This window comes from Primulina eburnea, unplaced genomic scaffold, assembly GCF_022965805.1.
Source record: "Primulina eburnea isolate SZY01 unplaced genomic scaffold, ASM2296580v1 ctg739_ERROPOS11973397, whole genome shotgun sequence".
In the NCBI taxonomy this organism is placed as follows: Eukaryota; Viridiplantae; Streptophyta; class Magnoliopsida; order Lamiales; family Gesneriaceae; genus Primulina; species Primulina eburnea.
In genome coordinates this window covers 3,414,972-3,440,083 of record NW_027331510.1, presented here as the reverse complement: position 1 = coordinate 3,440,083, position 25,112 = coordinate 3,414,972, and the positions used below count along the sequence as shown (strand labels likewise).

The 25,112-nt window shown below is 35.4% G+C and overlaps 6 protein-coding genes across 11 annotated transcripts; 3 read left to right on the top strand and 3 right to left on the bottom strand.

Annotated features, from left to right (window-relative positions):
• The first annotated feature begins 4,100 nt into the window (after positions 1–4,100).
• Positions 4,101–5,137, top strand: LOC140821840 (uncharacterized). The gene has a single exon (XM_073182481.1). It carries the CDS (start codon positions 4,133–4,135, stop codon positions 5,039–5,041), a length of 909 nt encoding a protein of 302 aa, XP_073038582.1. The 5' UTR covers positions 4,101–4,132; the 3' UTR covers positions 5,042–5,137.
• A 1,896-nt stretch (positions 5,138–7,033) lies between these two features.
• Positions 7,034–10,272, top strand: LOC140822136 (zinc finger A20 and AN1 domain-containing stress-associated protein 8-like). Its single transcript, XM_073182886.1, has 3 exons — positions 7,034–7,133; positions 7,269–7,321; positions 9,469–10,272. The coding sequence occupies exon 3, from the start codon at positions 9,481–9,483 to the stop codon at positions 9,988–9,990; it is 510 nt and encodes a 169-aa protein (XP_073038987.1). The 5' UTR covers positions 7,034–7,133; positions 7,269–7,321; positions 9,469–9,480; the 3' UTR covers positions 9,991–10,272.
• Positions 10,273–10,673: 401 nt separating this feature from the next.
• On the bottom strand, positions 10,674–13,439 carry LOC140822137 (sm-like protein LSM7). Its single transcript, XM_073182887.1, has 6 exons — positions 13,322–13,439; positions 13,156–13,224; positions 12,931–13,012; positions 11,890–11,961; positions 11,405–11,457; positions 10,674–11,013 (listed from the first exon to the last, which is right to left on the bottom strand). The coding sequence occupies exons 2-6, from the start codon at positions 13,156–13,158 to the stop codon at positions 10,924–10,926; spliced, it is 300 nt and encodes a 99-aa protein (XP_073038988.1). The 5' UTR covers positions 13,159–13,224; positions 13,322–13,439; the 3' UTR covers positions 10,674–10,923.
• Positions 13,440–14,020: 581 nt separating this feature from the next.
• Positions 14,021–15,309, top strand: LOC140821785 (large ribosomal subunit protein eL31). The gene is made up of 2 exons (XM_073182388.1): positions 14,021–14,188; positions 14,857–15,309. Exons 1-2 carry the CDS (start codon positions 14,103–14,105, stop codon positions 15,131–15,133), a joined length of 363 nt encoding a protein of 120 aa, XP_073038489.1. The 5' UTR covers positions 14,021–14,102; the 3' UTR covers positions 15,134–15,309.
• Positions 15,310–16,652: 1,343 nt separating this feature from the next.
• LOC140822025 (uncharacterized) lies at positions 16,653–18,061 on the bottom strand. The gene has a single exon (XM_073182750.1). It carries the CDS (start codon positions 18,019–18,021, stop codon positions 16,855–16,857), a length of 1,167 nt encoding a protein of 388 aa, XP_073038851.1. The 5' UTR covers positions 18,022–18,061; the 3' UTR covers positions 16,653–16,854.
• A 1,452-nt stretch (positions 18,062–19,513) lies between these two features.
• On the bottom strand, positions 19,514–23,494 carry LOC140821750 (uncharacterized). 6 transcript variants are annotated; one of them, XR_012115841.1, is made up of 8 exons: positions 23,261–23,494; positions 23,033–23,133; positions 21,627–21,695; positions 21,430–21,488; positions 21,128–21,188; positions 20,979–21,032; positions 20,815–20,899; positions 19,778–20,001 (listed from the first exon to the last, which is right to left on the bottom strand). XR_012115841.1 is itself a non-coding variant. In XM_073182338.1 (8 exons), the coding sequence occupies exons 1-7, from the start codon at positions 23,418–23,420 to the stop codon at positions 20,879–20,881; spliced, it is 525 nt and encodes a 174-aa protein (XP_073038439.1). In that variant the 5' UTR covers positions 23,421–23,494; the 3' UTR covers positions 19,871–20,001; positions 20,846–20,878. The 6 variants fall into 6 exon arrangements, 5 of the variants coding, with proteins under 5 accessions (XP_073038437.1, XP_073038435.1, XP_073038438.1 ...); XM_073182338.1 differs by having other exon boundaries at positions 19,871–20,001; positions 20,846–20,899; XM_073182334.1 differs by lacking the exon at positions 20,815–20,899 and having other exon boundaries at positions 19,520–20,001.
• Between the last annotated feature and the right edge of the window lie 1,618 nt (positions 23,495–25,112).

Sequence of the window (25,112 nt, the reverse complement as noted above, 5' to 3'; positions counted from 1 at the left end):
TTTGTAATATAATCAATGGAAGAACAATCAAGCTATGAGTAAATCGAATTATATACCGTTTGTAGTGACAAACAATTTCCAACAAAGTGATCTATCTGACAAGTATACACGATTTTAACATGTTGCTTTAGATTAGCATGGGATTCTGCCTGTATACTGATTGCAAATAATTTTGCAACATTTATATAATTTTAATCGGTATTAAAAACACACGGACACAGCTGATCAATATTTTTAGCCATTTTCATTTTTTTTAAAAAAAATAAAAAATTATGCAGATCAAGGCGTGCATTGCATAGATGAAAGATTAATCTATATTAATTTAGCATTTTGTAATTCTTGATATTAAAAAAAATACTTATGACAGTTTTTAGAGAACCGTATTAATTAATTTTTTTGCATAGGGAAATTTTAATAGCTTGTAAATTTATGTTTAAATTACTATTAAAATTTGTAGGTACCAACCATTTGAAAATAATTTCATTTTATTTTTTCAAGTAGGTTTTCAATTTGTAAATAAAATCAGATTGCATTTAAGGCAAATTAGTCTTCTAATACGTTTTTAAAAATCATCATTTACAAAAAAAAATATATATATTCAAATTGTAGTAGGTTATTATACTTAGGAAGCTATTATGAAATCCTTGAAAATCATTCCAAAGAAAAAATTTGAAAAGGAAAAAGACGAAATCTTATTGAACAAAAATCCTAATTCAATATACTCAAGAGTGAGTCTCATGTGAGACCGTCTCATGGATCATAATCTGTGAGACGGGTCAACCATACCCATATTCACAATAAAAAGTAATACTCTTAGCATAAAAAATAATACTTTTTCATGGGTGACCCAAATAAGATATTCGTCTCACAAATACGACCCATGAGACCGTCTCACACAAGTTTTTGCTTATACTCAATCATATAAGATGAATGCGAATTTAGGATTCTAATTCAGTTAATAACCTGATTTTATTATTTACGAAAACTTTTGTTAGATGATCTCATATCTCAATTTTATGAGACAAATATTCTATTTAGATCATCAATGAAAAAATATTACATTTTATCCAAAAAAATATAACTTCTTATTGTAAATATGGATAGGATTGACTCACCTCACCAATAAAGATCCATGAAACCATTTCACAAAATACATACTTTTTATGATTTTATCCTATTAAACGTTTTGATATTTGTTATCAAGTACATCTTTATTTTGAACATTTGACACTAAAAAAAACTTTATTATCGTAAAAACATTAGCTCGTTTGTTTTGATATTAAACTGAAAATTTTCGAAACTAAATAAACAATAACTATTTTACACAATATTAATATTGTTATATTGTTAAAAAAAACTCGGATATATAAAGAAACACGGTTTTCCTCTGGGGTTTGCGAATATTATAAGGGCTGGTCTCCTGCTTTCGCAGGATTGATTCGCATGATCATCTTTTGATTCGGGCGGTGGTTTTTTGTATCAAGGTATATGGATCCGGATGAAATTGTACGATTGGTAAATGAGGTGAAACTCTCCCGAACCGATGCTAATGAAGTTGTCCATCCGGATGAAGCAGACATACGGATCGGGGAGGAACGATTATCTCGATGCTTGGTGGCAAAAGCATTAACTCCAAAGGCCATAAATCGCGATGCATTCCGGCTGCTGATTCCCCGTGTTCTTCAGGCAGAGAGGAGAGTTGATATTGGGATCACAGGTGATAATATGTTTGTTTTTTTAGTTTTATTCTCGACGTGGTCGGGCTAGGGATCGGAAAAAATATTTGAGGAGAAATGGATACCGAGCATGCAATAAAAAAGACGTGAGCCACTAGTACCTTTGGAAAGTGAGGATACAATGAGTGCTTTGATGATGGAAGGAGCTAGGGATGGCGACTTAATTTCCACCGGCTTGAATCCATATGTAGCAGGCAAAATGCTCAAGATCCCACTATCCGCAACTGGGGTGCAGGACTCTCTTGTGGAGGTTCGATGCTAAGGGCCAGTATGTGGTGAGTGATGGGTGACGTCTTCAGCGTGGGCTTTTCCTTAGCTCCGGAACATCAGTCGGTGCATCCCAATGAAATATTGCGGTCTTTTATCTCGAGTATTTCTGTTCCGCCTAAGGTCCGGTTGTTCTGGTGTAGCATTTCTCATGATTGTATTTCTACCAACAAGAACCTATTTCTTCACCGTGTTCCGGTTAGAGAATCCTACTGCATGTGCAATTTCCCTATAGAATCAACTTGCCATGCATGCTCTATTCTTTGTTCGACTAAGAGGCCTATTGGGCTTGTATTTTGTGAATGGGAAATTGGACAAGCAATGCCCAATAGTTGGTAAATGGGAAATGTCACACATAGGAAAATAAACATAGCATTGGTGAGCTTATATTGAGTTGCACTTTATGGAGGTGTAACAATGATTGGTCAAGAGGCTCTCTCGCGCGCACATGCGCAGAGGGTGCAATCATGGGCCCGATTTGCAGTGGAAAAAGGCTTGACTTGTGTGCAAGCGTACGTGCGCGACCTGGGCGCGTCGGATGTCGGACCGATCAGGCAAATTTCCCACGAGATTCACCTTGGAAGAAATTAAATTATGGACCAAGACCTTCGGTGTTTCAGTTCGCCGTCCTGGTGCCTTGTGCTAAGGTACTACTGGTTTTTTGTTGTATATCCTGGGTAACAGACGTCTACGTTCATCTCGCAGCACACACCGGAGGGGACGAATCTGTTTTAGGACACTGTATTTCATACAGTCCTCGGTTTGCTTAATTTTGCACTGTCCTACTTTTGTTTATTGCAATACTAGTTCTCTTTTTGTGTAGCTTTCTGTTTATGCGTATACGTTTTGATTAACATTCTTCTATGCTGCGATAAACATCAGTGGAAAAACACATCATTGCACAAGTTTTAAGGGGTGCCTTGCATTAATGCACTTTGGAGCTTTGCTTGTGGTAGAAAGAAAATCCGCACATGGGCAGTATGGAAAGAAAAAGAGACTTTTCTACATGGGGATATGAGGAAACCATTGGCCGAGAATATTTTTTGGGGCTCCACTCTACTCTAATTTTCGAAAAACCCGATTACAAGAGAAAATTGCTGATGAGCTAGAGAGGGACGCACAGAGAAGGTGTGTGGAAATCGTCAAGATCGTGCACACTAAAGCTTAATGTGGATGCGGCCTTGAATGAGGACCGGCATCAATACAACATCGGTGGCGCAATTCGAGACAACCAAGGCCGTTTGTTGCTGGCTTTTGGTAAACAAATCAATCAGCCCATCAGTAGTACATGCATGGTGAGCTGCAGACAACCTGGGAAGAAATTAAACTTATATACCGGAAAGGCTTAAGAGATGTTCAAGTAACAACATATTCAATTTTGACAGTGCAGACAGTCCAACCAAATAGGAGGATTTTGGCTGCATTGAGTTTTGTGCAGAAGAGATCAGGGAGTGATCGAAAAACCTGTGACTTCAGAGTTTATTCATGATATTCGTAGTTCGGCTAATAAAATAACCATAATATTGTTTATTTTGTTTTTTCTTCTCTTTCATATTTTGTTTGAGTGAATGGATTGTTAGGCTTGTAATGAACAATGTTAATCATTAAAGTTATGAGTTTTATCATAGAAAGATATTATAATGTTATATCGTTTTCGATGTAAAACTGTCAAACATGGATTAAAATATCATAAAAATTAGTTTTAAATCGAAATCAAATTTCATATTTCGATTCCATTTGGTTCAATTAGTATATGAAATAAATTCCACTGTGTTTGGTAACATTTTTGGTATTCAAAACAAAAATATTTAATATTTACAAAATTAAAATGATCCAATCAAATCGATTGATCTCCAAAGTCATGTATGTTCATCCCATGCATCTTAATTATTTTAATAAATTTACAATAATTAAATTAATTTATTGATGGATTAAAGCTCATTGAGATGACGTGAGACTCACTTGAAATAATATTTTCTCCGATTTTGAAAAAAAAAATTATGAGTATATTTTTCGATTTTTTTATTTGAATAGAATATAAAAATAAATATATTTATAAATTAAAATTTTACAATTTTATAACTACACGGGCTCGGGGAAATAAGGGGACCCTAGTATCTTTATTCTCGATGAACATGGCTTCCAGATCCAGAATACCTCGCAAGCTTTCCCCTAAATTCCTCCGCCGGTGTTTCTTTTCGAATCCCTCCTTTTCCACTTCTGACCAAATTTCTAAACTTTTCTCCGGTTCCAGAGTTCCCTTCCCAAAACCCTCATGCAATAAACTATATTTTGGTGAGATCATACCGCCACAATATGCCATTTCTAAGTACCAAAGTCAAATCAAGATACCGAAATTTTCTGGAGAAAACCCACAAAATCGTGAAATGGTTGATTTTTGTCGAGTTTTTACTATGCCCAGATCGATTGGTATTTCTCTGTTTAATGCTCAAGATGCCCGTGTTTTTTGCCACCCAGTATCCTGCTGTAATATAATGTACGATAAACCTAGATTATTTTCGTCCAATTCAGACCAATCGTCGTCTTCAGCTGAACAAATGCCCGACATCTCTATTAAGAATCGGAATCAGAACCAGGAATTCAAGCATCAGGAGATCACTGGGCCGACTGTCGATCGGGATTTATCAGCATTAGCAAATGAAACACGCGACGTTCTTGAGATGAAGATGAGGACTATGTACAGTCTAAGTAAGGCTTTGGCTGGATTAGGCCTCGTGCACCTTGCGTTGGGAGCTTGGACAGCATATATTACAAGGGATTCGCCTATTCCAGAGGTGTTGGTACAGAGTTTCTTGGCTTTTGGGATGCCATTCTCACTTGCATTCATGCTGAGGCGAGCGTTGAAGCCAATGTACTTCTTCAAGAAAATGGAGGAGCAAGGTAGACTGCAGATTTTGACCCTTACTCTTCAGATTTCCAAGAATTTGAACGCTTTTTTTGTTCGTTTTCGTGGAATTTCTTATTTGTGTGTTGCTGGTGCATCTGTTGGTTTGATCCTTGCAGTGCTTTCTCGGTGAAGCGCTTGATACTTTTATTTATAGAATTTATTAATTTAAGGTGTGAGATGAGATATATTTTTGTTCTGAATTTTCTTGGAGAATAGTATTATTTATTGATAATGAATGATTAGTATTTGGTCAGCTCGTTGATTTGTGTGTTCTTATAGATTTAAAATCAACGATGCGCAGTTAATAGAGATGAGTGATAAACATGGTAGCAATTTCGAGCATTTATTCGGTCATCTTGGTGTTTGAATGACCTTTCATCGTATTTTTATGGAGATTTTTCTTTAAGCATTGATTGTAATATCCCCAAGTCGATAAAATTGTCTTTGTCAAGCTATCCTCACGGCTAAACCTTGACTCCTTTAACCAGTTATCAGCGGTACCATTCTTTAGGTGTTAATTTTCTTATGATGACACTTGATGCTAATGCAGTCATTTTTTTTCTAAGTTTATGTTTCTTTTGGATCATTAGTGGAATGTATATTTCCGAGCTTTATTGAGTACATTTCACGAAACAAACACTGAAGATGGTTGGCACTAGTTTTAACACCGAGCAGCTCATTTGTTTCATTCAGTCCAGTATAAAAAAGTGTGAACAAAGTGATAAAATTTCATTGTTCTATGATTTGAGTGTATATCAAATCAGCTTTGAACTCTCCTGTTGCATCATGAGATCTTATGTCCAATAACGGGTCCCTTGTTCAAGTAGCTGACCATATCACTAGTTATCTCACGGTATCCATATCACAGAGACAATTTGCTGAGTTCAACCTGTTTCTTTCGTTTTCTGGAAGGAGTCAATATCTTGCAGCAAATGTATGTCTTCTTGGAAAATAGTTTGGCCGGCATCTGTGTTGCAAAACTTCTGGTGCACATTTGTGTTGTAATATACATAGCTAAACACATGGCAAACATTTCCCAAGGGTTCTTCCCCTTGGTTAGTATGACGTAACAATGAACCGGTAAAATTTGATTTTGCAGGATAAAAAATAACGACGATATAATTTCTGAAGCGTTTGGCTGATGATTAACACATTTTTTTTTATATATATTGGACGAAAAGACTCTTGCTTTAAGCCACAGACAACACTTTCTTCGCCTCTTTCTTTCCTCCTCCCATGTTCTGTAATATACTCTATTCTCCTTTCAACTTCTTCATTATCATCAACATTCATTTCGGGTGGAGGCAGGGAGCCTCTAGTCAAATGTATATTGAACAAGTCTTGTACGACTTGCAAAAAAGTTATCGATAAAGGTAATCAAACTCCTGACTGTTGGTCAAACGTTTATCTACTCCATCAACTCTATCAATCTTTTAGTACATTTTACTTTATTTTGTTAAATCATATTTTTCTTTCGATTTACACACTTTCGAATATAACCATTTATAATCATATTTCAGTCTAATAAAAAAATATTTAGTTTAAATTTTAAAATATCTCAATATAATTATCGCTCATAAAAACAACAAATTTTCAACCTATCACATCCTCTTTTGTAGTTATATATCTTCTCTTTCATTTCAATTCTTACAATCGATTACTTTCATTTTATTTTATTTTTTTTAAATAAAAAACTAATCATTTGGTCCGCTAATATTATATGCAAAAATTTTTGTGTGAGACGGTCTCACGGGTCGTATTTGTCAGACGGATCTCTTATTTGAGTCACCAATTAAAAAGTATTATTTTTTATGCTAAGAAAATTATTTTTCATTGTAAATATGAGCAGGGTTGATCCGTCTCAGAGATTATGATCCGTGACACGGTCTCACATGAGACTCACTCAATATTATATTGTGATTTTTAAAAGCTCGTGATACTGAGCTGGCGCTAGTGGCGGACGATTGCCACGTGTCTTATTTAAATATTAAATTTGAATAAATTAAATACATGGAAACCCTGTCCCTAGGCTCTCGATCATTTCCGATATTTGTTTTTATGAGCTCCTTTTTTCTTACGGGACCAATCAGAAGACGAAACGTGCGAAAGACCAGGTACACCGTATCACCGGATAACAACTCATTCCATCCTCACCACCTCCTTTAAAAATATTACCTATGCTCCGCTTCTCCATCTCTCTCTATCTTCCTGTTCGCCTCGAGGTTTCCTATTTCTCTCGCTCTCTTTCTTCCTGGAATTGTGTATTTGATTATTTTAATCAATAGTTGATATATGATAATCTACGTATGACTATTACGTTGGACGTTGATTAATTGTTTTTTTATGTTAATTAACAGGGGATTAGGAGCGTACTCTTACAAAATATTCCCCCTGTCTCCTCTGCGAACAGGTCGGTTTCATGTTAAGAAATATATGCTTTTTTATGTATTTGTATGTGGTGTTAATGCTTTAGTTAATTGTTGATGTGTACTGAAGATGTTCGATTTGGGGACTTTATTTAAACAATTTATTGAAACCTTTTTTTTTTTTTTGTAGTATTGAGTTTTCGTTGTAGTTTTGCTTAATTGTGATTATAGTGTTTGTCTATCTAATGTTTTGGGGTAGAAAACGGAGTCCTCTATCTAATTGGGATTTTGCTTGATTCGGTTTGGAGAAGCCAGAGTCCTTTTCCATTCAGAGGTGTTACAAGATACGATTTTGTTGATAATTTCTGTGTGTTGAAGCAAACTTGGTTGAGTGATGAATTTCGTTGAATTGTTTTGACTCGATATCTGTGTTCTGGTTTCATATGGTTTCATACAAGATATGAAGTGAAAATGATGGTTGGATACTGGAGGATGAGAATTGAATGTATGGTTGGCAATCAAGTAAGAGGCAAAAAATTGGCCACCTCAAAAAAATTATTGTTTCTCAAGATTATCTTCATAAGCGTAAAATGTCCCCTTTGAATTAATTTTGAAGTTTGAACTACTGCCAATCATTGTTATCGAGGGCACATAAGGGTGCATGTTAAGAATGCACCTTTGTAATTTTTTTTATAATTTCAGCTTATTGGAGTTTTTTTATACCATCGTGTTTAGTTAACTTTTACTGCACTTCGAAATGTCTACGCAGATGTTGGTTTCGCTCATCTTACAAGTTACATCTATTACTACTGATTAAGGGATCCTCAAAATTATTAACTTGGTGTGGATGGTGATGCCTTTTTTCCTTTACCAAAAATACAATTATTTTTATGTTTCATCTCCTATAAATCAATAATTATTTTTAAAATTATTTAAAATAATCCATTATTGGTAATTTTATTTTATTTCTTTCTAACATGTGTTTTTTAACTACATTTGTTTTCATTTTAATATTGGATTGTATGAAATAGTAGGAGTAAAAATATATAAATTTATTTTATATCCAATATTTTACAGGCCATAGTCTGCAAAAATGTTAGTTAAACTTTAATGAAAGTGTGGATGTGTTATTCGTGTCCACTATGTCTTGATTATAAATTCCCGAAGATTAGATGTTACGGTTTGAGAAAGAGGAAAAGCCAAGAGTGCGGGAAGATTAGGGGAAAGAGGAGTGCAAGAGGGCAATTGGAGAAGAAAAAGTGCCACAAAGAGATATTAGTGATAATACATCTTGAGTATCCTTAAGTTAGTGTCTTCAATTTTAGATATCGTCTTCTTGAGCTTTTTGGAATGAAGGTGTTGTAGATCCTTTTGCAAAGTACATACGTTGCCAAATTTTTAATGTATCCTACTAGAAAAGAAAGGGGAAGATTTGGAGGAGAGATGAACAAGTGAACTTTTAAAGGAGTGTTGGGAGATATTAATTGAATATAGGAAAACATCAGGTATTGGGTTGCAATATGGATGCTGTTGGACTTCAAAAGAACATTGTATGTCGTAAAACATCTTGGTTCAAATCAATTGCGCAAAATATTTTATCCGTCTTGTATAGAAATAAGATATGGGTTGTCAATGAAAGTGGAACGATTCTAATGAGAAAATGATTTATCTTCTAAAGATAAATTTAATTATTACTTGTGAATATTTTTGTTAAAAAATAGGTAAACAAACCATTTGTGCCTATTGCTTTCATGGCAGATGTCCTCTGTTAACTTTGGTTACAGCTGAGTGCTCTCTTATTTGCATCAAACCTACCATTGGACTTCAAAAGAACATTGTCTATCTTAAAACATCTTGGTTCAAATCAAATGCACAAAATATTTTATCCGTCTTGTATGGAAATAAGATATCGCTTGTGAATGAAAGCAGAACGATTCTAATGATAAAATGACTTATCTTCTAAAGGTAAGTTTAATTATTACTTACGAATATTTTTGTTAAAAAATAGGTAAATAAACCATTTGTGCCTATTGCTTTCATGGCAGATGTCCTCTGTTAACATTGGTTACAGCTAAGTGGTTTTTCCGTGTTTAGTCAATGGTAGGTTTGATGCAAATAAGAGAGCAGAGTAGACATCTTCTGCATATTTCAAGGCATACTGGTGTATTGGTTTTTTTAAACCTTGTTGCAGGAAAATAACAAAATGGAACAAAATGAGACCGGATGCCAAACCCCTCAAGCTCCCGTCCTCTGTGTCAACAATTGTGGATTCTTCGGAACAGCAGCAACTATGAACATGTGCTCCAAGTGTTACAAAGACCTTGTTTTGAAGCAAGAACAGGTCAAGTTGGCCGCGTCTTCCATTCAGAATATCATACACGGGAGCTCAAGCACCATTGCAGGTGATTTGAATGTTGCGATTAACGACACGAAGGATGCTTCACCGGAGATTGAGGTGGCGTCAAAACTATCTTCTTCCGCATCAGCAACAAGTGAGAAAATCCAGGAGGTTAAAGAAGGCCCAAAAAGGTGTGGCACCTGCAAGAAACGTGTTGGTTTGACAGGTTTTAATTGTCGCTGTGGCAGTATTTTCTGCTCGGTTCATCGTCATTCTGACAAACACGAATGCAACTTTGATTATCGAAGTGCTGGTCAGGAAGCTATAGCTAAAGCCAATCCTGTTATCAAGGCAGAAAAGCTCGACAAGATATAGAACATGAAGCTGGCGATCTTGAATTTTTTATGAACTTTGTTTCCTGCAGGGGCATCTGCGAATTGGTTTGTGTTGCTTCTTATGCTTTAGTAGGTCGTGGGTGTCATCAAATTCCGATGTTTTCGGTCTTTCCGCAACTAGATAAAAACCCAAAATTCGTACATGAAGTAGTGATATGATGGTTATGGCCTAAGCTGGTAGTTGATTCGGTCATCCCTTGTGAAGTGGCTTTCTCGATCTTGTAATAATCTGCTAGTTGGTTTATTTGAAGGTTTTCTTTAATACTTGGAATTTCTCGATTGATTTGATTTTTCTTGAGTTAAGAAAATATGTGAAATATTTAATTAAAAATTAATTGTCGTTTTGATTATCGTTATTCTGAAAATCTACGCAATGTATACACAACATTAGTGCTACATTAAATTTTCGTGATTCATTAAATTATTTTGGTATGTCGATAGATATCTAGTGAGTTGGATTGATCACACTTTAGTTTTTTTTTTCTGTTCTTATACATGTTGCCAAATATCTTCAAACTCTTTTTCTGTATCACGTGGCTTCCTGATTACCCCATAAATAAATAACACAATATTTAATAAAGAGTTGCCCTTTATCTAACAGATCCCATCCATTGATATTTCACCCGAAACCATAACCGAATGAAAAACTCGATGGGACTCACATAACTGGAAAATATATCATCAAACTTCATTCGTCCCCTAATTGAAAATAGGTCTAGAAATTAATACAACGGTAGAAAAATCATGCAAATTACATAATCTTTGGCTTCTCTATAATCGAAGTTCTTCGAAAAGACAAACATTGTCTACATATTCCTGCGACTTTTGAAGGAAAACGATGGCTAGAAGCAATGCATACAAGACTTTCAAATTTCCCAGAAAATGAGGATCTAAGTTCAGAGTAAAAGAATGTCTATGCACCATCTGGCTGAACAAATGGATTGGCGATTTCATCTGTCCCATCTGTGGGTGAAACAAGCATCACAGCAGTTCCTCGACAAACCTGAAGTTCACCGATCATTCGTTGCAAGAGTAATATGAGCATAGAGCCTAATTGTTATCCTTGTCACAAACAAAAACTAGAGCTCTTCCAACACAACATGCTGTCCACCACTGATATGTGCAGTTAGTTAATCTTACAGAACAAGGTATGACGAGGTTACTTTGGAAGGTTTTTAAACTGCAGCTAACATATCCAAAATCTAATTTAATATTAGGTACTTCTGAAGGTAGTCACTTGTCTTTCAATAGATACACATTTCACGACTTTTCATCCTATAAAATATCACAACTTGTAATGGTTGAACAAAAGAAGATAATAAGACCACGCGCGGATTCTGAAACCTCAGTTCATATGTAGTGTAAATTAATGTGTATAAGATGCTAGAACATACTATTAAACCAAGGCGCCTGGTTTGATCAGTGGTCTTCAATGGATCATCAGGATCTGCGGTCCAGGATCAATATTTAGCGGACAGGGTGATGCATTTCTTCACGACTCGATAAGTAGCAATCATTTCCGACTTAAGAAAATATAAAAGCAATCTACAACACTTAATATTTTGACAAAGCAAATGGCACTGACAGCTATGGAGCTAGGAACTAAAAAAGGTGTTATATCGATTTATGACAAAGCAAAATCATAAAAAGTAGCATCATCCTTTTGGTTCACCAAAATAGAACAAGGTGTGGCTGTTTGTATATGCATGAATATGACCATAGGTGGCACTAAACAATATACGTATCCAGACAATTTCTTCCCTTACGCAAGACTTTCAACCGTTCATCTAGTGGAAAGCTAATGTAGAGGCCCACATGATTGAAAATACAGAGACCATAATCCCCATGCTAACACGTGCAACAAAGCACAGAAGATTACCTCTCAGAAATTCTACTGCTTCGTCCAGGACAAGATTCAGCAATTGGTCATATCCTTTGAGAGTTCCTGTTACTGAAACCAAAAGTCACACATACAACTTCTTTAAGGAAAAATTATAGTTCATTCACAAAGATTAAAAATAATAATAATCACATACACATTGAATCACGGTTCATAGAGCTGTTGGTTTTCAGAAACATTGGTCCCAGATTCCATGAGGCCGAGCGCATGCATGTGAATTTCTTTCAAACAAATACTGAATGTTTTCCAAGAAAAAAGAATAGCTTGCAGAAAGCAAAGAAAATTTATTGTCCTAATGGCAAGAAAATGCTAGCGAAATTGAAGAGTGAACTGCCTGTGAAAACCCCAAGGGTATGCCTGTTAATGTGGAGTACTTGGGAATTTGGACTGATAACAGACGTGTTGAACAATAATAATCCTAGCAAGGAGTCGAAAAGGAAGTAAAAAGATGGTCAATAACTGTATATAGTTGAACGATTTAATTAATCAATATGTTCTATATACCTCTAGCTAAAACAATTATCACAGATAGGGTTTCTGAAAATAAACATCTAACAACCTAGTGTGACGTGTTTGACTCGGCGTTTTTTCCCTCGATTTTTTAAAAGATATACATATAAAAATGTCATTAATTTTCTCTAAAAGATTATGAGCGGTGTCATAGCAAAATCACACCAAAAAAGGAAAGAAACATTCTTTGGTGGTTTAAACTCGAGAATAATGTTTAAAGGCCAGCGATGTAGCTACAGAATTAAAGCATTAAGCCTATAACCATAGTAAAACCCCTCTGGGATGTAAAATATATCTTCCCAAGAGTTGGTTATTCCTAAACGAGTCACGGCAATTGTGAACTCTCGGGAGAATCGATGACCCAGGGAAGATATACTCTGGCGCTTTCGATTTTATTAATTCCAGGGTTTCTCTGAATTTGAAAGTCCCTCCAATAAGTCTATTGGAATTGGTCAAGAACTAAAAACTTTCTGAATCTCTAGTGAGCAAAAAAGGAGAAAAACAACTGACCTTGTCTTCCACCAGTGAGTTTGACTTGAACACCTTTGTCCACAAATTTCGCTAAATCCAAAACTGTTTCTTTTCTGCCAGACTGAAGCAAAGAAATACAGCCATATATAACATATTTCTATAACAACTTCCAATCAGGGAACTAAACCTTCGATCGCATGTGCAAATACTATATATCAAAACAGACCAACGAGATTAAAACGAGAATTAAGACGAAGACAGTACCATGCTCAGCAAATCGACTAACTGAGAGCAGCGAAATGAGCAACAGCCTCTGTCCTCAAAAGAATAAGCCTGCAACCATCGGAAAATTGAACACAAACAGGATTAAATTGAAGTAAAATGTTCTGAATGCGCAGTGCAGCTTAACCGGAGCTAAACGTAAGCTTACGAATCTTGATATCCAAGTGAAACAGTGGAATGTACAGAACTGCGCCCTAATCTCCAAAACTTGCCGTTTTTTCCCCTTCCGTAAGCTTCATCTATTCAATTTGTCGTATTTATTGAAACCCCCAAGCATTCTATTTCTTTGCACATTCATCCTTACCTTTTTGTTTAAATAAATTTATGTATATATCAATGCCCTTAATAAATTATAGATTTACTAATTTACCTCAAACTGGTAAATTTTTAATTTTGTACACTATTATCAATTCACATTTTTAATATACTTTAAATTATTAAATTATATGGCAATAAAATTGATCAATTATTTAAATTTAGTTATTCATACATAAAAAATATCATATAGTTCATTCTTAAATTATTCCATCTCTTTTTCCATTATTTTCCATTAATTATTTGAATTTTTCTCGCAAATGTGGTTTCATTCATAAAATTTTAAATTATTAATTAATAAAATCATTTTATAATTAAAATATTTGTTTTTAAAAAAATATAAATTGTATATACATATAAAATAAGCGTTCTTTAACTTGTATTTAAAAAAAAATTAAAATCAGAATCGATGGGAAACTTCGATAAGATTTGATCCAAATATGCATCTAAATTGGGCCTCAAAATCTAGAAAGACTGGGCCCTGAAATAATAGGCCCAGCATGCCAAAGTAAAAGGCCAGAACTATATCAGCCTCGGTCGTAATGATCTAGGGTTTGTCTCCTGCTCCAGGGAAGTAGAAGGCGGTGCATTTGTTAGCAGAATCGGCAGCAACAATGGTGGAGAAGGGCAGTAAGGCCAGAAAAGAGGAGGTCGTCGAAAGAGAGTACACCATTAATCTGCACAAACGTCTCCATGGATGGTACGATTACTCTCTTTCTGTCCATGTTTTGATTATAAAGATTAGATATTTAGATCGTCAGTATTAAAATTCAAGAATGGAAACGGTAGCATTTGATTATTCGTGAACAGCATTTGTGAAGAATTAATGATATTAGCTGTAGTCCTGGTGACGTTGTGCAGTTGCTGTAGGTGATCATCTAGCTAGACAGGTGACTGAGTAGTGTCCGAGCCCAAAGGGTGTCTGACACTGCATGAAACAATTTGTTGAAGTTTTGTGCATCTAGTGATCTCATAAACTTTTTACATGATGTGTGTTGTACGATAGTCAGTTTGAGGTAATATTTTACTATTTTATTATTTATAAATTTTAGAGACTGAATGCTTATTGTGAGAATTTCCTTTTACATTCAAAAGTATATCAGCATGAGGTTGGTATGTATCATGAATTTATTGTTAAAAAAATGCGATTGAGATATGATCTAAGGATGCACATCTATTTACCAAGCAATTACTAGGTTCATATCATAAGGTTGTTTAGTACTTGATGGCATGTATATGTAGTGTGGGTCGAGAAACATTTAACATTGCTGGTCTTGCGTTTTACCTTTGTGTGAATATGAGTATTTGATTGTACTCTGTGTTGCCTTAGTACAAATTAATGACCTGGGTATCTATTCATGAGTTTAGCACCTTTAAGAAGAAGGCTCCTACTGCTATCAAAGAAATAAGAAAGTTTGCCCAGAAGGCCATGGGAACCACTGATGTCAGAGTTGATGTGAAGTTGAACAAACACATTTGGAGTCGTGGAATACGTAGTGTGCCTAGGAGAATCCGTGTCCGCATTGCACGGAAGAGAAATGATGATGAAGATGCTAAAGAGGAGCTTTACTCGTTGGTGACTGTTGCTGAAATTCCTGAAGGGGGGTTGAAGGGTTTGGGCACCGTTGTCATTGCAGAGGAATGAACTTTTCCATTCTAGCATTTGCTGAAATTTTGATGTTCTTTAAAAAGTTTGTCGTGTCAAGATACGCCCTTTATTTAATGTCAGACGTCATAACATACGTTTTTTAATTATTACTTGAAATGTTTGTTTACGGAAAAAGTTCTCATTTATTTGGAAATCGTCTAGGTGTGATAACAGCTATGGTTTTTCCTATTACTTTTTGCTGTGGTAGTGGTTTATATTCTTAGAAATGGTACCGAATGAAATTGAGATTTATTGTCGAGAATGTATTAGTGAAAGATCTTCTTACCATCACTATGATATTGGATTGATGTTTGATTTATGAGACTTTGGAAATTTTAGCTTGGACTCGTACTTCAAAAATCAACATGAAGGTGAATGCATGTGATTAATAGTAAAACTAGAACACTACAGTCTGTCTTGGAAATGCATGATCTTGCTGGTCTGGAATTTGAGACTTTCCCTAGAAAAGGTTAAAAAAATAAATAATAAGGTCTTCTAGATTAACGAAAATTAATCATATGGCAGAGATCTTGACCTCACTTAGATTTTGAGTTTTCGGACGTGTTCCAACTTTTGATATTTTGCAATTGTAATGGAATCATACATTTTTCTTTCAAAAATTAATAAAGGTTAAAATAACTCACGTTGAGAAATGAATAACTAGAGCGTGAAACGCTAATGAGTGGTCCTAATTCAAAGCAATCAAACATGTAATGGTAGACCTTAATTTTGATATCATGTTAAGATTGAGGCTTGAATCTACCTTAAACAAATAGCTGATATCATATTAAGATTGAGGCTTAAATCTAACTTAAACTAATAGCTAGCTCAATGAGACTGATTGTCTAAGTTCACAGTATGTAACTCATATAAATGTTATCAAACTGATTTGAGATTTATTAACATTTTATTTCGATCTGAAGTAAAATTTAGTCCACGCGCTCTGATCATGAGTTTTAACACACATTCGTTTGATTGGTTCACATGCAAACTCTCACTAACTTGAGCATGATGAACTTGTCTCACCAAGTGGAGTTCAAGCATTAGAAAGTAAATGTAATGTTAGGTGTTGGGGATTTGGTGTGGTGGTACCCAAGATTCATGTTCATCTCAAAAGCAAGTCACGTGGGATGGAACATGCATCTGTTTCTGAACCTGTCTCCTCCTAAATAAATTCTGCCATTATTTGATGCTTATGTTCCCCTTCCAACATTTGTTTGTTTAATGAATCTGCATGCGTATGGAAGGAAAAAAAACACTAAAATTGCTGTATTTAGGTGAGAAATACAATTACTATTGCAGTTGTATCGAGATTTTAAGAAAAATAAAGTTGTTTGTTTTTTTTTTTCAAGTATTAAATTGTGGCATCAAATATTTGTAATCACAAAGTAAGGATCTAACGGATGATTTCATTTTACTAGACGTTGCATACTGGATTTAGCCTCTCTTTTTTCCAAGAAAACAAGCCCGCATCGTGTAATGATAAGAGGTGATCATTTCATACCGATGCCAAAAATAGGGTATGAAAATGTGTGCTTTGTATATATGATCTGTCGTTGAAAGAAATGACACATTTTCATGTGAAAGCTTGTACAATTCCTTTACTTGAGAATAATCAAGATCACATTTTTAGATAAAAACACAACTCATACTATATGTATGTTTACAACCACACATTTAAAATTATCAAATATATTTTGAAATTACGAATCGGAAATTTAACAAGTACGCAAGGGAGAACCGCATAAGCAATCGTTGTTGGCGAAGGACGAGGCCTCCAGATGATCGAACGGCAACCCTGTAGGAATCGGGCCGCAGAGGTGGTTGTGGCTCAAATCCAAATGACCTATGTACCTAGCCGAAGATAGTGATCTTGGAATTGAACCTCTCAGGTTGTTGAATGATAAATCCAGGGCCGTTAAGTAAGTTTTTGTGCTGAAGACATCGGGCAAGTTCCCTTCTAACGAATTCCGGCTCAAATACAAAATGTTTAGACCAGAACTGCTAAGCAGGCTTGTTGGTATTTGCCCGGAGAGTTGATTGTTGTCTAAATTTAAGGTTGATAGAACCCTCATTGAACCCAGCTGAGCTGGGATGGAACCGGTTAGCCGATTGGATGACAAATCCAAATCTGCCAGCCGGTGAATATTGGCAAATGAACTTGGGACTGAACCGGTGAGCTGGTTCCGGCTGAGTAAAGCCCGGCTCATCATGGACAATTGTCCGATATCTTGTGGGATAACGCCGGACATTTGATTGTTGCTGAGGTCAAGATGCATCATCTCGTTGAGGTTCACAATGGAAGCTGGGATGGAACCGGAGATTTGGTTGTCAGCTAAATTCAACACTTTAAGTCGGTTCAGCCGCCCAATATCCGTCGGAATATGGCCGGAGATTTTGTTCCCGATAAGGTCGAGAATCCGGAGGTGCGGAAGAGAAGTGAGGCAGGCTGGAATCTCGCCAGAGATGGCCTTCCAGTCTGCGATGACTAAGGTGGTGAGGCTATCGAGCTGGCAGAGGGAGGGGGAGATCGAACCCGTCATGTATCCAGAGCGACCGCTTTTCTGGATAACCTGGTCCTCGGACTCTCCACGAAGGACAATGTCGGCCACCCGTCCGGTTTCCTGGTCGCAGCTGACGCCGTACCAGTTGGTGCAGCAGTCGGCGCCGGACCATGTTTTGAAGACACCAATGTAAGGCTCGTTGAGTTGCGACTTGAATTCAAGCAAGGCTGCCCGATCCGAAGGCGAGCAGGCGTTCACGGCGGCACTAATGGCCAACAGGATCGCCAATGTGGTGACCAAGAACTCTCTGGGCAGCTTCATTTTTCTGGACTTGTATCTATGTAGATTGTACGTGTGATCTCGGTGAACTTGTGAAAACATCGGCAAGATAAGATGGATTTGCAAACGTTATATAAGTGGCCAGGGGGACAACCTAGCAAAACAAGCTGAAATTACCAAAACAATCGCATATTTTTTTTAGCTCAACAATCGCACATTTAAACATTAATGTTCTAATAAAACATGAAATCAATCAGTTGAATTTAAATGTGTTGTTATTGTTATTATGATTCACTAAATAAACGAGTAGTTTTTTTTTCTGATATAATCTCGTAGATTTATATTCGTTACACAGATCGACCCGATATATATTTACAAATAAAAATAATACATTTCCATCTGTTAAATCAGGTCAGAGTCTCATAGATTTATATTCGTTACACAGATCGACCTGATATATATTCACAAATAAAAATAATACATTTTCATCTGTTAAATCAGGTCAGAGATTCGTATGACAAAATTATATCATCAAACAATGTCAGTGACTTTTTGTGTAAATAAAACAAGTTTTTTAAAAATAAAAATCCTTGCCACGATGAATGAGGGTGGTTGGTTTGAAATAAATAGGTTGTAACAAAGCATGTGACTAACTAACGCAGTTTACCATATTTTCTCTATTGCTTTTATTGCATTCGCAGTAATTCTATTAGTTATAATGGATTGAATTCTTTCTCTCTTTATTTAAAAACTGCAAAAAAATATTAATTTTATTTCATATTGTTACTATTCTTATGAATAAACCAACTCGTTGGTTCACTTAATTGCTACTAAAGTTAAAAACAAAAACTTTAAAGAGTATTTCAATTTGTTACCTACATACTAGTTTCTTCAACATGTTAGCCTACTAGTATTCAACCACAGATTGTTATATCATCAATATTAATTTGATAATAACCATATTTTCTGTTTTTTCACGACTTTCTTTTCGAGGTTTTAGCTTCGTGGATGATCGAGTCTATTTTGATCTGTTTCAAAAGTTAGAACATAATTATTGTTTTTCTGCTACTTTTTTTCTATAATTCAATAAGAGAATAGAATGTTTTTGTTAATTGTAAAAAGTAAACTTTTTTTCGAAATACTTATTTTGTCACTCAAACACACGAGTCCTTTTTTCTGTTATAGTTAAGTCTCAAACTCGAAACCTATCGACAAACCTGATGACAAATAGTGGATCAGCACGTGAGAGTCCCACTCAATAAACTCAAAAGGCTGTTTCTCATTGGCTCCACAATTTTTTAATCTCGAGCTGTTCCAGCGTAGGAAATAGATAATTATATAGCACAGACACCGCATACAGAGATTTAGAATGGGTCCCAAGAAGAGCCGATGAACGTGGGCTTGCATTGTCAGGATAGAGACATAACTTCTGTATGTATAACGTGAATGTCTGGCCCCAAACGTAAGCTAATTATTAAGATTCCTGAGTTACCAGATCATGTCGGTGTAGTAATCAAAGTTAAGTTCATCCATTCGAAAATGCCAACATTATTTGAATCAAATTTGATAGAAATCGGAAGATTGGCGATACTTGCAACTTAGATAATTATAAAAACGCTGTGTTTGAAGTAAGATCACCCTTCAATGCTGATAATTTGATTTTGTGTGAAAAATGTATCAAATGTTACAGAGAGGAGCCAGCGGCAATTTGAATAGTTGAAGTTGATGTTATTTAACAAATAGTCCCTTGATGCATAATAAATATTGAGCTAGCAGTCAAAATATTTGCTGCTCTGCAACTTAAGCAAAAATATCTTCGGTTAGAAATGGTGTCTCTATGCTATCAATACATGGTTCGGACGAATTCTGCATATGCTCGTAGTTTAGCTGCCTAGACGCTTCATATAACGCAATGCCGACACTGACCGACAAATTCAGACATCTAACATACGTTTCAACCATCGGAATCCGAATGGTGCCTCCACCGAGTGATTCGCTTTTACAATCGAGCAGTGCTTCTGGAGGCAAACCGCTTGTTTCCGAGCCGAATACAAGCCAATCACCCTTTCTATAGGAAAAGTCCTGCATACAGGAGGATTCAAGAAAATGGTTATAAACAGCCAATTATCAGCTCAAAAAAAAAAAAGATTTTCTTGAATAAATACCTGATCACAAATTCAGAGTCCCTTTTCTGATCAATATTGTTTCATGTGATGGCGAAACTTAATAATAAAAATAAACTCCTTAATTTTTAAACATCTTAATATTTTACAAGATAAATAGAAATAAACGTTATTAGCATTACACATGAATTTAATGCTTTCCTTGAGGCTATGCGGTCTAGCAATCAAATGCGTTGCTTAGATTGTTATACGGTTCTGAAATATTTAACTAACACTATTACCAACATGCTATAATTTTAGCATAGCGAACAACCTTAATTTTACAATGTTATGATTACGTAAAAATGTTTTCTAAGCGGATATCATGAACATGTTTATGAACTTCAAGTTACCAGCAAAACTCATAGATTGGACAAATGATAATTGTCAAGGTGGTTGTTAAATTTGTAATAATTGCATATATACCTAGAGGACAATAAGGTAATGGCAAAAAATTTAGGTGGAGAGAAGTACGAGGGTGGATTAATTATGAAAAGTGGGGAGAGGGGGAAAATATGTGGAAAGAGTTCGAGCAGGTCGGTACTGTTTGGGCTGCAGGGGAGAAAGTAGAAATACAAAAGAAATTAGTGGTTTCTCAAAATGATCAAGGGTAAGGGAATGTAAGAAATATACTTCTTTGCACGAAGTTGGCAACCGCTGAACAAGGAGGCGATGAAGGAATTGCTAATATCATGTTCTGTAAATAGAGAATCCCTATGGAACGACCACTTACAAGAACTGATGATAACTGGGGATGCACTCACTTTTGTTAATTCCATGCCCATCCCTTTTTTTTTTTACCGAACACCACATAAGACCTAGTAAGTAGTAACTCCTGATTAAATCTTTTCACAAGCAGAACAATTCCAGAAGCTAGGCAACTCATATTAGACTTACTGAGTGAATATATGTCCCTCTCTTGGTGAATGCTAGCAACCTCTTTTCTCCATCCTGCATAATCAAGAACAAAGTTGTCCAAATATAAGTCCAAATATAAGAGAAATAACGCTTTAACTCGAATCATGTTGAGAATGAAAATAAGAAACCTCTTGCTTGAAGTATTCATAAAACTCTGACCATGAAGAGTGCACTTTAACTACAACAAATCTGACGTGGATGGTTAATTGATTGAAATATATTTGTCATTTACAAGCTATAATTTTTTTGAAAATAAGCAAGTATTTTATGATAATTCAATGCTACTAGCTGACAATGAAAATATTTATTCTCAAGGATACAAACTCGAATTTGGAGATATGGTTCTTGGTGGTGGCATTTTAAGATAAATCATACGTAATTTGATCACTAATAAAATTTCAAGCAGTCGGTTTAGTGTAACAAAGGATACGGCCAGTAATCAAGTCCAGCACGCTTCAACTTTGCATCATCAACCTGAAACCCCAGTGGCTGAAGCAGGAAAAATGGCTGAAATAAGCTTGGTAGCAAGTCTAAGTAAAGAGTCAAAAGAAATATATCTAATTTGTTAGTCAATTAATTTCCACAGACTCAACTCAAAAATTATAAAAAAAAGTTGCCATCATTTACCTCAACTAAGTGCAACTTGACAGCTGATGCAGCACAAGTTCTGGCAATACATCCAGTATTTCCAGGAATCTGTCAAGGATAAGAGAAATCTAAGAGCCAGCCTGGGGATAACAGGTTGGAATTTAAGAAAGCAGGTAGATCAACTACAGATTCCACTGCAACAGTGTTATGTACTGTTCTAGTTTCTCATAGGTTAGTTCCTTGCTGAATTTTTCCATCTGAAACAAATTGAAATAAAAAAGGTCGAACAAGGAGACCCATCAAAAAGGTCGAACAAGGAGGAAAAACGTGGACTTCAGTGATTTACAGCTACCAAAATTAATTTCATAGTGAACAATACAATGTCATAACTGGATCTAAATATAGTTTTTACTATATGAGAGAAAAAAAATCAACACATGGATTCAACTACAGTGATTACTAAAATGAATTAAGAACAACAAGATACCATATCCTATCCAAAGAGAATATCAATCACAGTAAAAGTAAGAGCCATTTTTAAGTACCCACACATCATTGACCACATCTCATCATACATTGTTAAATTAATTTCACCTTCAGGGGAAGTAGTCACCTTTTCTTTTCAAGTGTGAACATGCTATAGGTTTTTTAATTGTAGTAATGAAAACTGCATAATTTCATCCTTCTCCTTCCCTTTTATCGCTAATATGAGCAACAAGTGATAATGCTTGGTCAACTTGTTTCCGTTATATTCAAGTCATTCATCATCTCCCAAGAAACATCATAGTAAAAAATAGCTAACTTTTCAAGTTCTTAAATTGATCAGCATCTTGGGAAACATGCAACAGTAGGAAACTCATTAACAACATTAATTGTAAAACTCTTTTTCATTAACTTTATACTTGGATTCTTGGACTAATTCTCTGAACCCCCCAATCAACTCAGAGTTATACAACCTTATATTCTCATCAATCGCCGTTAATTCATCAAATGCACACGGAAGGTTAATCAATCACTAGAAAGAATCTACATGATGACTCTGCGAGGGTGACACAACAAGGTAAGGTTGCATACTTGCATTGCATAATACCTTGAGCCAAAAAGAAAGATCAATTTTCCCCTCTAAAATATTTTAAGTACCCTTAACTAGCTCCCCATTGTTAATTTCACACGCACTGTAGGGATAAAACAGCTATTTAATAGCATGAACATACAACGGGGATCAAATTTTCAGTAGCAGAGGTGATGGCGGCTTCCATAAGATTTGCGGTGAAACGCATGACATTAAACATGAAGTTTTTAGATGTTTTTTTAGCAAACTTCGCCATGCCGGAACAGCTTCGCAGACTGGACACCACCATTAAGTTATTCTTATTATTTTCCAAAAAAAAAAAAAAAGTCATCGCCATCATAAGCAGTTTAGCACCCAAATAAATCCGTTATACCTGTGGCGACACAAGTACGACTTGAAGAAATTTGTTTTCCACAGATTCAACCGCGACCCTACCAACCCCATCACGCAACGCCTTCACTTGAAACCTCTTCGCTGCATTTTCCGCCAGAAATAACCAACTAAGACAACATAGAAGGTCAATAAATCGACCACCTACACTACTACCAATTTCAACTACGCAAATTTATATACGAAGTGAAAACGGAGGCAAAATATATACAGTCGAGCATACACGAAAAGCTAAGCTGAGAGAAGCGTGAAGAGGAAATGGATGAGGGGAATTTCCGGGCCGATGAAAATAGGGAGTGGAGCAAAGGATGAGGTCGGAAAGTGGAGGAGGAACTTAGGGCGCTTAAGGCTCTGAAGCCCGCGGCTTCCATTTTCAAGCGCAAGGAAGCAGCCGCTCTTCTTGTCTGTTATCCCACTGCAGTAAACGATGAGTTCCATTTCTTCCTTTTCAATCATTCGGCAGAAAACAAGTATACCATTTTTTAAAAAATATAATCATTCAAAAAATAATTTTTTAAAAAATTATTTTTAAATATATATTAGTAGTTAAAATATAGTTATTTCAATGTATCGTTTATTAAAATAATTTTTAAAAAAATTTGAATGAAAAAAATTAATATTAGAATAATTTATTCTTTCTAGAAAGTTATTTCACATAAATAGAAATAATTTTTTTATGATTGGATCAAACTTATTTAAAAGATCATGTAAAATATTTATGCAGTTATGAGAAATGTGCACGAGTGATCGGTTAATTTTTTTTAAAAAAAATTAACTTTTTATTGTTCATTAAAAAAAATAAGTTAATTATATATTGCAACATTTTTTAAAGAAAATAAACTCATATAAATATACTTTTTAAAGTCTTGAACTTGAATACATATGAATTTTGACTCCAAATAATACTAAAATATATATCTTTAATATCTCAAAATCCTAGACAAATTTGAGGTTGCACTTGAATACCAGACCAATCATAATTTCACATGCATCTCCAATCACAAAATCTATTTTAGTGTAAATTTTATATTGAAAAATAGTGGGATGTCTGCACCAAATACAGCATTCATCTTCAACTCATTTACTTCAAATCTTACCCCAAAAAGAATATTCTCGAAATATTTTTTTTATTTTACTTGTGAATTGTATTGTTATATCGAACGTTAATTGAATCGAAGAATCATAAAATTCTCAACTTCAATTTATAATCGTTGCAATTACAATATATTAAACTGGAATGATAAAAACGACGCTAAAAAACTGGAAAACATAAGCATCAAATATCAGACTACTACGATTCCATTGGAAACTAATATACTGACGAATGGCCAAAGAACTTCATAAGGCCACACACTTATTCATGCACTTCTTCTCCCTACGCTTTAACCTTCTCATTTTGCAATTTCACCTGCACAGCAAAACATTCAAATCGGCACAGATTACTAACATTATCGTTTATAAAAAGATAGAGGTTGGGGTATAAAGTAAATTATATTATATATACATGGTTCAAAGTTTGCAATGCACTTCTCAGGCAGCTGCTTGGCGAGTTCACGGTCGACTCCCGAGATCGGGGGACCATTTACAAGTATGCACAAGCAAGGCTGACCGAGTGCCTTGACTGAAGCACAGCAAGCCTCATTTGGTGGAATGGGGCTGAATGGATTCACTGCTCCCCTGCAAGGAATGAGCTGAATGAGAGCCGAAAAAAACGTGCCACCACACGGATGCGCCTTGCTCTCTTGAACTTGGCATGTTATCAGCATTACAAGCATAAAAAAGGGGAGAGTTTTGGAGAAGGAAAGGTTCATTTTTGTTGGTTTTTGGAATGGGATGTTGCTAAAAAGTGTTGTGGTTTCTTGGTGTGGAAATTGGATGTGGGGAGTGTTTGGATTTTATAGTGTGTTGATTTAGAATAAATGCATGTTTGGTGCTTCTTATCTAACTCTATGTTACAGTTGATTCATGTCCAATACATGTATAGAATCGGGCCATGTCATTTCTTGGTATTTCTCCCTTAACCATTGTCACTAAGGTAAAATTTCCTTCAAAACCATAGGGGA

Coding starts and splice junctions, on each gene's coding strand:
- LOC140821840 (XM_073182481.1), top strand. CDS start 4,133: ATGAACATGGCTTCCAGATCCAGAATACCTCGCAAGCTTTCCCCTAAA.
- LOC140822136 (XM_073182886.1), top strand. CDS start 9,481: ATGGAACAAAATGAGACCGGATGCCAAACCCCTCAAGCTCCCGTCCTC.
- LOC140822137 (XM_073182887.1), bottom strand. Junction 11,962..12,930: donor ACTCACTGGTGGAAGACAAG/GTCAGTTGTTTT, acceptor TTTTGGTTTCAG/TAACAGGAACTCTCAAAGGA. Junction 11,458..11,889: donor AGCAGTAGAATTTCTGAGAG/GTAATCTTCTGT, acceptor CCTGGACCGCAG/ATCCTGATGATCCATTGAAG.
- LOC140821785 (XM_073182388.1), top strand. CDS start 14,103: ATGGTGGAGAAGGGCAGTAAGGCCAGAAAAGAGGAGGTCGTCGAAAGA. Junction 14,189..14,856: donor CACAAACGTCTCCATGGATG/GTACGATTACTC, acceptor TCATGAGTTTAG/CACCTTTAAGAAGAAGGCTC.
- LOC140822025 (XM_073182750.1), bottom strand. CDS start 18,021: ATGTTTTCACAAGTTCACCGAGATCACACGTACAATCTACATAGATAC.
- LOC140821750 (XM_073182334.1), bottom strand. CDS start 23,420: ATGGAAGCCGCGGGCTTCAGAGCCTTAAGCGCCCTAAGTTCCTCCTCC. Junction 23,134..23,260: donor CTTTTCGTGTATGCTCGACT/GTATATATTTTG, acceptor CGGAAAATGCAG/CGAAGAGGTTTCAAGTGAAG. Junction 21,033..21,127: donor ATGAATACTTCAAGCAAGAG/GTTTCTTATTTT, acceptor TTGATTATGCAG/GATGGAGAAAAGAGGTTGCT.